Source organism: Colius striatus, chromosome 10 (genome assembly GCF_028858725.1).
Source record: "Colius striatus isolate bColStr4 chromosome 10, bColStr4.1.hap1, whole genome shotgun sequence".
NCBI classification, from domain to species: Eukaryota; Metazoa; Chordata; class Aves; order Coliiformes; family Coliidae; genus Colius; species Colius striatus.
The window spans coordinates 23801670-23814379 of NC_084768.1; the positions used below are offsets into that span (position 1 = coordinate 23801670).

General features: G+C 37.5%; 2 protein-coding genes across 4 annotated transcripts in view; one reads left to right on the top strand and one right to left on the bottom strand.

Moving 5' to 3' along the window:
- FGGY (FGGY carbohydrate kinase domain containing) overlaps positions 1 to 12710 on the bottom strand; it is a 308898-nt gene that overhangs the window by 295171 nt on the left and 1017 nt on the right. The gene's annotated exons all lie outside the window — the stretch shown is intronic.
- LOC104562832 (CARD- and ANK-domain containing inflammasome adapter protein) lies at positions 9560 to 11827 on the top strand. Its single transcript, XM_010209078.2, has one exon. The coding sequence runs from the start codon at positions 9560 to 9562 to the stop codon at positions 11825 to 11827; it is 2268 nt and encodes a 755-aa protein (XP_010207380.2).

Consider the following 12710-nt stretch of genomic DNA (forward strand, 5'->3'; position numbering starts at 1 on the left):
ACAAAAAGCAATCATACCTAATGCAATGGCATGTAAAGAGTTAAAAATCAATGCAGCACTTGAGAGAAACAGAATGTTTTCCTGCAAACTCCTTCTATGGTGTGATCTAGCGGAAGGTCCAACTTAAGTGCTGGATATTCATACAGGATTTCCTATGACTAATGCTGTCAGCATTCAAAACTTTTAATTGAAAATGTGGGCGTTATACAGAGATAGGAAACTTACCATTTCAAATTTCTGATTCGAAAATGAATGGAAATTACTCTGATTTTCAGATTCATTTGCTGTACGTGGAATGATAGTAGAAAATAAGGAAGTCACTAAGTGGCATTTGCTGGGATTGCCTGCCAAGCTTTTACACAAGTCCTTTATATCTGGATAGGATTCACAGGAAGCTTGTACAGGAAGGACTTTTCCTTCCTTATTTTTGTAAAGCTTTGTTGGATGGAAATTATGCTGTGAGTAAAAGAGGGGGAAGGGGGGAACAAACTACCATCCTGGTGTTTTTGGTGCCAATCCATGCAAAATGGAAAATCACATCTAGAGAACATTAATGCAACCTGGTGTAAAATAAACTAAGAAAAAGAAGCCTGCAAAAGATGTTTAATAGGTTTCGATTTTAAACGTATCTTATGAAAATAGCACAAAAAATGCAAAACTGAGATGTAATCTGCCACAATTAAGCTAAATTTGCCAATATTCCTAGCATGGAGGCCACGGACAGGTATACTCTCCAGTACGTTTGCTCTGAATTCTATTGCAAGCTCTGTCTGCTTCAGATTTATTTTAAATAGCGATATTTTATTGAATTAAACACAAAGTTACTAATATAGCTTGAGCTATCACTACAGTATCCCTTTTTTCATTTCTTTATGTCATGTTTATGCTATTTTCATTATGCTATATTAACTTTTAGCTGAAATAAAGCTTTTCTTATGTCTTGTGACACAAGGGAAAAGGAAGGTCAGCTCTCTGGCTCATTGTACTATCATACCTAATTCGCCATGCAAGTACTTGTTGAAAATCACTATTCTTCCTTAACTTGGGTCTTCTAAAATCCCTAACAGGCATATTACTATCATATTACTATCTACACATATTGAGACAAAGAGTTTGCTTCACTGGGAAGCAAAACAGCAGAAAATATACCTACAAGTACACTGCAATGGCTCTAGATGCTTCTTCAGCATCTTTTGTGTTACCTGTTGGAGTCCCAGAAAACACAATATAACCTTGAGAGCCTTGTAAACCTCAAACTGCTATTTAGTCAAGGGGAAAACAAAAACAAACCTTAAAAACTTTCTCAAACAGGCAATACTTCTACTGCACAGTAAAGGAGACTGGAATTGTAAATGAGTGGGCTGATGGTAGAGCAATAATGGTGGAAGAAAAGAGTCAATAAGGTATAAAGTAGTATGTATTCAAGTATTCAATGGATGAAGGGGAAAGTAGTATAGGGGCAAACAGAAGATATCAAAAGTATGAGAAAGAATGACTGAAGAGCAGGCAGCTCTTGTAAAGGCTATTGGTAGAGCTGTGCAGTTCTCTCCAGCTGGACATCAGAACCAAACACTCAGAGTATGAAAAGTATTATTAAAACAAAACAAAAAAAAGATTCTGGTACAATGAATCAAGCTTGCAGTTTGTCCACAGAGTAGCTACAGCACAGGTAACAAGCTTATATATTAATCTGCTGTGAGAAAAAGCATTTCTAAGGGAAAGAAATTCCACACTGATATATTCTTATTGCTCCTGATACGGAATCTAGTTTTTTTTAAAAAAAGCCCTCTTTAAGCAGTAAACATTTGTCTGCTCCCAGTGCAGACTACAGGAGTAAGGAATAAAAGAATTTGTTCCAGGAATGAGAATAGAGAAGTCTAAAATGAAAGCTCCGGTTCAGCTGAGACTGCACATGATTTGCAAAGCGATGGAAACTGAGGGGGCAGCTAGGTCATGCCTTTCCCCTGCTGCATGAATCATTCTTTGCATGGAAATTTGAGTAGGAAGACATAATGGCTTGGGAACAAAGAGAGCTGCTGGAATATCACAGGTGCAGCTGAACAGAGGAGGATGTTTTGCGATATGCCAAGGAAAGCAAACACCATGAATCTGGAGGAGTTGTCAGGACTTTGTGATTTAGGGAGCTATCCAAACCAACAAAGATATTTCTCATGGAGTCAAACTATAGCTGAGGTCCCAACTCAGTGCTCCAATTAATCAATTCCTTCAAGCTAAAGCATAATTCAGAAAAAGATAGGATGTTGTAATGTCTTAACAAAGTTTCTGGGGGTCAAACTTAGACTCCACCAAGGCATCTCTCTATAGTTAGAAGTATAATTATATACTTTGCTTAATTGGAACTAATGTGAGGTGCAGGAATCCAGATTCCAACACACAAGAAGACACACATATTCTGGGAGAACCAAAATAGTCAAAGCCAGAGGATTTAAGCAGAAGACAGGGGCAGCTGTCAGAACTAGAAAGAGGATGTAACATGCAAAAGAATAAAATCTACAGGACTCAGAAAACCCTCTAGCAATGAGAAATACTGTGAAACTGAACAAAAAGTGCTCACCAGATTACTGAATTGAGAACAGATTACAACATTAATATGAAATTTAAAAAAATGCGTCCCTATGATTTTCTAGCATTGCTTTACCAGGCAAGTTAAACTTCGTTTTGATGTACAACAAACAGATTGTAACTAAAAATCCAAGGGAATCTCTTTTAATCCTGAGTTGGCTTGCTTTTCCATGCTGCAGTGAAAAACTGAGAAGCAAAGAATGAAGGTAGAAGTTAAAGTCACTCAAGAGTCACAGATAAGCTTGCACAGAATTTTTGTAAATTGTGCTAATTATTGACAGTCTTCTGAAAACTATGACAATAAGAAAAACCTAAAGGACTCACAATGTAATAGCCACCTTCTCAAGCACAGAGAGCAGAGAATATAGGAACCATTTTCAAGGTAAACACAAAGGAAAAAGAAAGAAAGCTAGAATATTAAGAAAAAAACAATCAGAGGCCTGAAATAACAGCTGCAGAGAAAGCACTAGATGCAGGGAATCTTGTCTGATGTCCTACAAGAAGTATATCAGGAAAGCCATAATTGATCTAATGACTGGACTGTTTCAACTGCTCTCTAATAGGTATAAAGAGGGAATTAACTGAGCCTCTATTCCCCACTTTATGCTCTCTCACTCCACAGATTACAGCATCCTTTTTTCTGCTGGGGGTGCTACTAAAAACTGAAGCTTACCATTGCTAACTCAGAAGACATACTGCATTTTTTACAGAGTAATTATAACCATTTTATTCTTACCAGAATAAAAAAATGCTGATATTGGTTTCCACACTGAATTGAAATGTTTCAGATTCAAGTACAGAAAAAACGCCAGCTGTGGAACGAAATAAGTGGACTTAAGAACTCTTCTGACATAATAAATAAAATTTACATACATTTTATTGTAAATTAATTCCTCATAGAGGCAAAATTCCAAAGTGTGTTTGTGTAGACTTCATTACCAAGACATTGTTTAGGTAAATGTCTGTACTATTTCTAATGCTTGACATGTAACCATAATAACTTAATAAACAATAGCAATTAAACGTGGCTTATTATGTGGCAAAATACTACTTCCTTTGAAAATCACATTAGTCTCTAGTCATATCTAGAGCATTTCATAATAAGAAAAGACAAAAGTTTTGCTTGCCTACTCATGTAAATTCTGAATAGTCTTTTTATAAATTATTCTACATCTGCAAAAATGACCAAAAAGCTTCTGTGAGAGAACTAGTAGCACCTTCACCCTCTAGGAGTAATGCTGCCAGTAAGGTTAGCCTGATGAGTACAGGGGGTCAAGGAGGATCTTGGTCTTCAACAGTTAAAGTATTTCCATAAAGTATTGCCTTCTGTAAGATTTCACTGACAAAGTGTATGTTCCTGACTCAAAACCACAAAGGCTTATTTGGTTTAAAATGGAAAAAAACCCTGCCCATATTGCAGAAAAACTCTGTCCCTCTCTCCACTTGGTTTTGCTGATCCTTGAAGCTGCCTCAGCATTTAGTAACTTAATACTTTTACATCATTTACATTTTATGCCAATGATACGAGGGCTAGCATTTTGCCATGACTGCTTTCTGATAGTGTTGGTCTGAAAGGACACACTTAAACCTCTAAAAGTATACAATAAAAATCAAGACACTGATACAACTTTAAGCCAATGAATTGGAATATGGTATGTCCTCATGAGTGAAATCAGTATTAGTGTCCAAGTTTAGTCACTAGATTAACAGGCAAATTAGTTCTTAAATTAAAATTAAGCTTGTCACACTTCTGCTGAATAAATAAATATAGAAACAAATAACTAGTAATACTCATCACTTACACACAAAAAATGTAATTTTTTTTTTTACTTTGCATTACAAAAATGTCAGTAACTAAACACACACTTCATCATCTCACCATTAACACTTTTACTGTTTGTTTCAAACCAACTGTTATTTATTATATTCTGAAACAAGAACATTGCTTTTTTTAGCTCTGTGCAGCTAAATTAGAAAGCTTTTTTTCCTTCCTCCTCCACTATGTAGCTTCTCAGAAAACTACATGGCAAGTAATTCCATGAAGAATTTTGGAAAAAATACTTTAATTACTCAAAAACTTTAATGGAAAAAAAAGTGTTTTTTAAGTATTTTGGTCACTCTTCTTAAACCTCACTAATATATGGATGGTAAACTGAACACCAATCCTAATCCTTACTTTGGCTGAGTTACATTAGGCCTCCTTCCTACAGTTTGATCCAGCCAGCCTGCCTGTTCTATCAGTATTTACAGCCATCAGTGGCACTTTGCAGATCTATATTATCCACTTACGATGATTATCCCAGGTTAGGAACTTCATAAAAGTACCTGGTAATCTTTGAAAAATAGAACCTTTTGCACTGTATGGGTGCAGTGCTTAACATAAACTTAATTTGCTTATACTTCAGGAAAGAGTACCACAGTGTTGGTGTAACATTGTGACTTGTATTGGAAATAGAATAACTTAAAATATTATATTAGCTGTTGTGTTATTATTTAACATTTTGAAAGCCTTCAGGAAGAGTGGACAAAGCTGGGAAGCTCTGCTTTCTGCGAGGCACCTCTTTCAAGTAGAGGACCTGAGAGCTACAACGCACTAGTTTGAGATACAAAACCTAAATCATGAGACTGCACAGGCCAGGGCACTGCTCAGGCCCCTGATAATAGGTGTGTGCTGTGTGTGCCAGTACCACTCAGAGGATGGCATTACTCTGGGAACACCTCACATTTAAATACTAGCCAGAGCAGAGACTTCTCAGAACCAGGAAGGCCCCAAGCCTACTCTCTACAGAAATATGACTAGCACAAAGCCAAAGCTCCCCTTTTGACTTCCCTAATTTACTACAGTTAATCTTGAGGCAAAACTAAGTACTATATTTTGCTTCTCTTGCAGACATTCTGACTAGTCAGCCTCTCTTCCAGCATTATAATAAGGCAAGTACACTCTAATCATCATCATGAACACTTCTGACACTGCTCTTTCTCAATCTAACTATACCTAAATATAGTTCAGCCTCAATAAGCTAGGCCACACTTAGATTTCTGGTTATCCAAAACTAAGCCTTATTCCTGAGCCATGTTCATTAATGAAAATAATCTTAATTACTCTGGTATATTTCTCCATCCCTTATGATGTTTAGATAATGATGTTGGCAGTATTATCTCTTACAGACAAGTCATCCTAGAGTGAGATATGTTCCCAATAAACAATTGGCGTTACTGCAAACAACTGACTTAAATGAAATTGAAGTGCACGTTGGGAAATACAAAAATATCACGGTGAGTGAAACTGTGTTATTAGTTTGGCTTTCCATCAATGTTATCAAGAAAATGAGAACATAAGAAGTCTTGGCAGTCATTCCGTAGCATGACATGCCGTTTCAGCAGCAGCAGCCAGTAACAACCGCTGTGGGCTGGGGCGGGAAAGGCGCCGTGGAGAACTGGTGACCTCTGCAGGTACCTCACAGCTTCACTTGGCGATGTGCACGGTGGAGATGGGGTTGCTTTCATCTTACAGAAATTAAAATAGAGAAAATTAAATGTAGATTAGGTGATGACATAGCAACACACAGTAAGCTAGAAAACATGGGCACGTGTTAATTTAAGAAATAAGTGTTCATCTTTGAGAAGTCAGAAAACAATACTTCAAAGGACAAAAACTTCAAAGCACTCTAGAACTTCAAAGAACTGCACCAGCATTAATAAACACTCAGGACATGGCTGTGAGGTGGAAAAAAAATTCCTTTTTTAAAGAGAGTACAGGGATTAAGTGATTTGCCCAAGGACACAAGTTAGTAGCAAAACTGAGATTGCATGTCAGAAATAACTGGCTCAAGCCTCCCAGCTACAGCTGGGTTAAAACAGTTCCCTGCACAAACACTGCCCCAGCAGAGGCCAAAGTAGGGATCTTTCCTACCAACAGCATCACCTGCCCTTTTTAGGGCCTGCTCCTAAACTCTGCCATGTTGTTTTCATTTGAATAACCTCCCACAAAGTCAATGCCCAGTGTACATGGTTCTATTTTAATTAAGGTAATCTTACACAGTCTTACTTCTGCTTGTAACAATGATCTTAGGGCTTAAGTAGTTTAGGTGAAGATTTTCAGCATTTCTATGTCATGGCAATCCATTCACCACAGGCTTCTTGAGAACATACTGAATTAAAACACCATCAACACACCTACAGTATGAAGTTTCTCTGATGAGGCTATTGAAACTGAACCTGCACTAGCACTAATCAGAATTGCTTACTATGTCCTTCTAGAGTAAAACATACCATTTCATGAATGCATATATACAGATCTCTTACATTTCCCTACTATATACTGATCCTGCTGAATACAGAGATATTGAAGCGCTAGTTCACAAAGAAAACAGAAAGAAAACTCATCATTTTCTTTTAAAAATAACCTAAGGAACATGGATATATGGACCTAAAGAAGCCAGCAGAAATAAAAAAGAAAGCCTGAGAAGTACTTAGTAAGAAAAAAAAATCACCTATGTCCCTCAGACCACAAATGTAAAAGATAACAACGAAGGCCAAAGATTTGTCTCTTCCTTTCTCCAACTTTTTTTTTTTTAGATCTTCAGTAATATTAAATTTTGCCATTCTTATGTTTAATGAAGAGCTTTCTGGTGAGCCCATGTGTTTGTGGTCTCATGTACTTAATTAAAGAAGAAGAGCTATGGAACATTTATATGTTAAATAGAGTTAGTAAGTTAAAAAGATATCACCAAAATCCATGCTTCAAATTGCCAATTCTGAATCTCTTCTCAACTGTTTGAGTTTTAAATCTTTTTGTGAAGTCATTTTTGGGAAAAAAAGGGCTTAATTTTAAAAAGTGGTTAGAATACTACCAAAGGCTTTTGTAAATTAATTTCTAAAAATTAACCCATGCAACAAGCTTTCACAACTTTGTCAATTGTGAGTCCTGCTTTAAGACAGAATTTGCTCATAAGGCACTTCTTTCCAATGAAGAACTTTGTTTTCAAAGTACACAATTTTATTTTGAAGACTGTGATCTGCATCTAGTAACAAGTAATTTGCTGCATATTACTTTCTCAAAATAATGTCCCACTGTGGCTCAGAAAGAGACGTTGCCTGCATACATTGTTCACATGTTCCTCCTCAAGGCCAGCTGGGAGTACTGCACCCTTTCATTTGTACTGTTTACCAGTAAAATTCCTGTATTTAGAACACTTGGAAATCACTGCTATGCTAATAGACTTTGAAAGAATATTACAAATTCCCTGTTTAAATTTTTCAGGAGTTCAGAAAATTTTTGTGCTGTCTATAGTAATGATACTGCTCAGCACTCACATAACATTTCCCATTGCCAGAACTCAAAACATTCCTGTGACAGTGACCAAATATCGCTGTCTCTATTTTGCATGGAAACAACATTAGTGATGACATAAAGGTCCCATTTCACCAAACTTTAGGTGAGGACAATTAATTTACTCAATATATGGAGAGATCTTCAGTACTTTCTGAAGTCAAATCTGAAGATAAAATAATTTGCAGATCACAGACTGAGTCACTAGCAGATTTGGGAACACAATTCAGACCTCCTGACTCCCTAGGATAAACCATAGGTTTCCATGTTATACATTAACAATCATTAACTAAATTAAAAAGGTTTTGCTATTCTTGGTGTAGAGCCCTTCTTTGCATTTCAGAGAAATTATTGGGCTCTTAAATTGGCTGTCAAATTTGCTGACTTGGTAACTGGCTGGCTTTCAAAATATATATTAAAAGTCTTGCCTTTCCCAGATATTTCTTCAATATTTTTTTTAATTGAAAAAGCTTTGCAATCTTACTTATAAAACTAAAGTCAACAAAAAAAAATTAAAAATCTTGTCAGTCCCAATGTACACACTGTTAAACAAAATACATGCAAAGGCAGCAGGACCTAACAGAAAGGGCACTGAACTGAGAAACAGATGGCAAAATTGCCCATTTGCTCAAATAAGGTCAAACTTTCAGCTTTCCAGCACATTTTACTTCTAGCTCTTACAGAACTCTGTAATCTCAATTTCTCTCCCAATTGATCTCAAAATGTGCAGACTATTATTGTTTTATTTCCTTCTTTCCATAAGGAATTTTAACACACATAAATGAAACTAATTACAGCTAGATTCAAAGGTCCTACATCCACACTGAAGACTATACATATTCACAGATTTGAAGCTCTATTTAATCCTACTTTAAATGTTGCACACTGAATCATACACCTTGATCCACCTCATGTAAAACAATCAAGTTCCAGACAGACTCCAGGTTACAGAAGGACCAATAAGCTCAACAGCCTTTACGCTAAATATACCTAATAGACTGAAGTTGTAACTCATCTTGGAAAGGCTGGATCTCTTTTTATAACCAGCCATTTGGACAGTTTATTTTTTTATCCAGGTCTTTATGTTTTTATTTCACTACATTATAGGGCTTTCACCTATGTAGCCGGTAATGTGTACTGTTTCATTTAAGATCATATAAAGTATGTAATCAAGGCAACAGTAACTATGCTGTGGATTTTCTTTTGTCATGTTCAATAGACTGGTCATTTAAGTACCTACAAAAACCAGCTTGGCCAGAGGAACAGAGGAACTCGATAAACAACTATCTTCTATTCAAACATCAGATTCACAAGAGCAGTCTTTTTCTCTCCAATTATGCGTAAAAAAAAACCTGGAAGAAGTCTTCTAACAGGAAAATCTTTACATATCACAATTTTTGTTTTGTTATTAAACTTCACTTGTTGCTAAGGAAGAAGAGAGAAGATCAAAGGACTTCTAACAACTAGAAAACAAAAGGTGAGGGAATTTTGAGTTCTTTCTCATTCTTTAAAGATTTATCACTGAACTGGGATGGTTGTTGGTTCATTGAAATAGAACCTGTGAAATGATGTGATCCTGCTTTGCTATTTCCTATTTAATTTCAAATATCAAACAACAGCTCAATTCATCTTTTTATTAGCAACATGTTCACATGTTCAACTAGGCTGTTTACAAATCCATATGCAATTGAAGTCCTAAGGACTAAAAAAGAAGAGCTAATAGAAGGCATAAATGACCCAGACCATCTTCTGAACTGGCTGATAGACAATAGTATTTTTACCCCAGAAAAAAAGATGGTCATCAGTTTCTACAAGACACGAACAGAAAAGAACTCTAGAGTTTTAGACATGCTAATTTCTCAAGGTGAACGAGCCTGCAGGCTCTTTTTTTATCCATGCTTAAAGCAAGTGGAGCCAAAACTTTATAGCAAGATGAGAAAATACGTCAGTGAAGTAAATGAAAGCATTGGAGATGCTAGAAGACAACTGGTAGGATATTTACTAGAAAAAGACAAAGTTTGGCCTGAAAATAGCAGTGAATGGCACCGGGAAAAAAAAGACAGTCCTAGAAGAAAAAAGCAAGAACGGGCTATTAAGAAGAAAGGTAAAGAAACTCAACTTTCAAAGGCATCACAACCTAAAAAAAATCGTGCTGGTGTTGGCATTTTTGATGCAGTGGCTAAAGGTTATCTTTCTGAGTTACAGAAGACATTGAAAGAGAGTGATATTAGTGCACTAAACTCTTCAAGCAAAACACTTCTGCATGTTGCAGCTACTAATGGACATCTGATGATAATGGAATATTTGATCAGCAAGGGTGCAAAGACAGATGTGCAGGACAAGAAAGGAAGAACACCACTGCACAGAGCTGCTGAGAAAGGCCACGGTGATGCAGTGAAAGTGCTGCTGCGATGTGGTGCTTCCATGTACAGTCTGGATGCAGAAGGCAAGACACCACTTCATTTGGCTGCACAGAATAACCACAGTCACATATTGAAGATGCTCCTGAAAGAAGAGGCAAGAAGCTACAGGAATCAGCACAACTTTTTGCACATAGCAGCTGTTAAAGATGAGAGCAGTCTCGCAAAAATGCTTTTAAAGGCTGGTGCCTCTACTGATGGAAAGGATGAAAGCGGACAAACAGCTCTCAGTTACGCTGTCTCTCAGGGGTCTGAAGATACTGCCAAAGTACTGCTAGAAGCTGGAGCCAGTGTTGATTCCAACATGGTCGAAAGAGCCTTCAACAGCAACCACCCATCCATCTTCAAAATACTACTAGAATATTCTAAAGATTTGTCATCTAACATAATGGAATCAGTCCTTTTTAGAGCTGTACAGAAAAATCTGCATGGCATTGTGGCAGCTTTAATCGACAGAGGTACAGATATAAACGCCTTCAATGAAGTGCAGTACACTCCTTTACTCCTGGCATGTGCAACAGGAAAAGCTGAATTAGCAGAAGTTCTTATTGAAAAGGGAGCAAACTTCGGAATAAAGACTCCTGCTTCAGACACAGCTTTGCACTTGGCAGTTCAAGCTGGGGCTGCCTCCATCACAAATCTGCTCCTGTGCAAAGGGATGGAAGTTAACCTTATAAACCGAGCCGATGAAACCCCGCTCCATGTTGCTGCCCTTCATAACAAAGGAGCATTAGTTGGCCTTTTAGTTAATGCTGGGGCCAAAATTAACGCTGTCACGAAAGAGTTTTTTGCTCCCCTGCATATTGCAAGTCAAAGAGGTAACACTGATGTTGCCCAGCAGCTGTTGCACCATGGAGCCAATGCCAACGTTAAGGATAAGCAGTCAAAATCGCCTTTACACCTTGCTGCTGAAAGGGGAGATGGAACAATGGCAGAAATGCTTCTGAATGCTAATGCTGACCCCAACGCACAAGACAAGGAGAAAAAGACCCCCCTGCACACTGCAGCCATGAGAGGACATCTCAGTATCGTGAAAGATCTGTTAGCTAAAAAAGGAAGATTCAGAGCCAAGGACATGGATGGATGTACTCCATTGCACTACGCAGCCATCAAAGGAAACACAGAAATCATAAAAATTCTTCTGACATCAGGGAAAAATAAAAATATTGAAGACAGAAACATTTGGAGAAAGACTGCACTGCATTTCGCAGCAGAGTATGGACATGGTGACTTGATAAATCTGTTACTGAACTATGGGGCAGCCATCAATGCCCTGGACAGCAGCAAAGACACTCCACTGCACTGTGCCTGCAAGGCTGGCCACTTCGAAGCTGCAAAATCCCTCATCAACTGGTCCCGAGGAGAAAAAGCAAATTTACTAGCTGCTAACAGCCTCAAAAAGACCCCATTGCAAGTAGCAGAGTTTAATCAAACAGAAAACCAGGCTCAAATTGTAACACTTTTGAAAAAGAAAATGTTAATAATGAAATGAAGATGGAAAGCAAAAACTTCTAAATTTAAATGCAAGAAATCTCTTTTAACATAATTTGGGTAGTGCTGTTGCCCACTATGACTGAGATTATGTTAGGGCACACCTAGTTAAGTTAGCAGTTAAAGGTGGCCATAGATAAAAAGGATCTTAAAAGGATCACTGTTAAACTTCTAAATATTGATTAGTCTTTTGCTTCTCTCACAAATCTCATATTTGGATCCTACTTAGTCAGCATATCTTAAATGTATTTGTATCACCTTCTCTAGTATAAATCAAGACTTAAAAAAAAAATTCCAACTTTTCATATATCTATGAATATTAGCATTTTTTCAAAGCCATCTGTTAGGAATAAGGAGACCTCTATATCCTCAAGGATAAACAGCACTGAGATGTTCAAATGGATATCGCTAGTCTTGTTTAGCTCAGGCAGACCAAACTGGAGAGGGCTGCCAAAAGAGATTGATCTGTCACCCCTTTCAGTCCAGCCAATGCACATCTGTTCTGAGTTGTTTGTGTGAGCTGATCCACAGCAATAACCAAACACCAGGAGAAATAACCAGGGTAGCAAACTGCTGAAGCAAATGGGTAGCAAACAGCTTTCCTGTGGGAAATGTAGCTGGGTTTATGCTGATTACAGTATTGCTATCTGAGCTACCTGCAGATCAGAAGACAATTCCTTGCAAATTTACTAGTGTGGAGTTGCTCTGCTCTAGATTTACTAGACCCATTCCCCATGCTAATACATCCTATCAAGAGGCTTGGTATAATACCAGCCCAAGGAGTAGTGTGTGCCCAAAACTTGGCTAACACAGTGGTGCTGACCTCAGGATCCTATTACATGCTGCACTGACATCCAGTATTGGGCTGGACTCTCTTTAGTTAG

Excerpts from the sequence above, each read along its gene's own strand:
- LOC104562832 (XM_010209078.2), top strand. The coding sequence starts at position 9,560 with ATGTTCACATGTTCAACTAGGCTGTTTACAAATCCATATGCAATTGAA.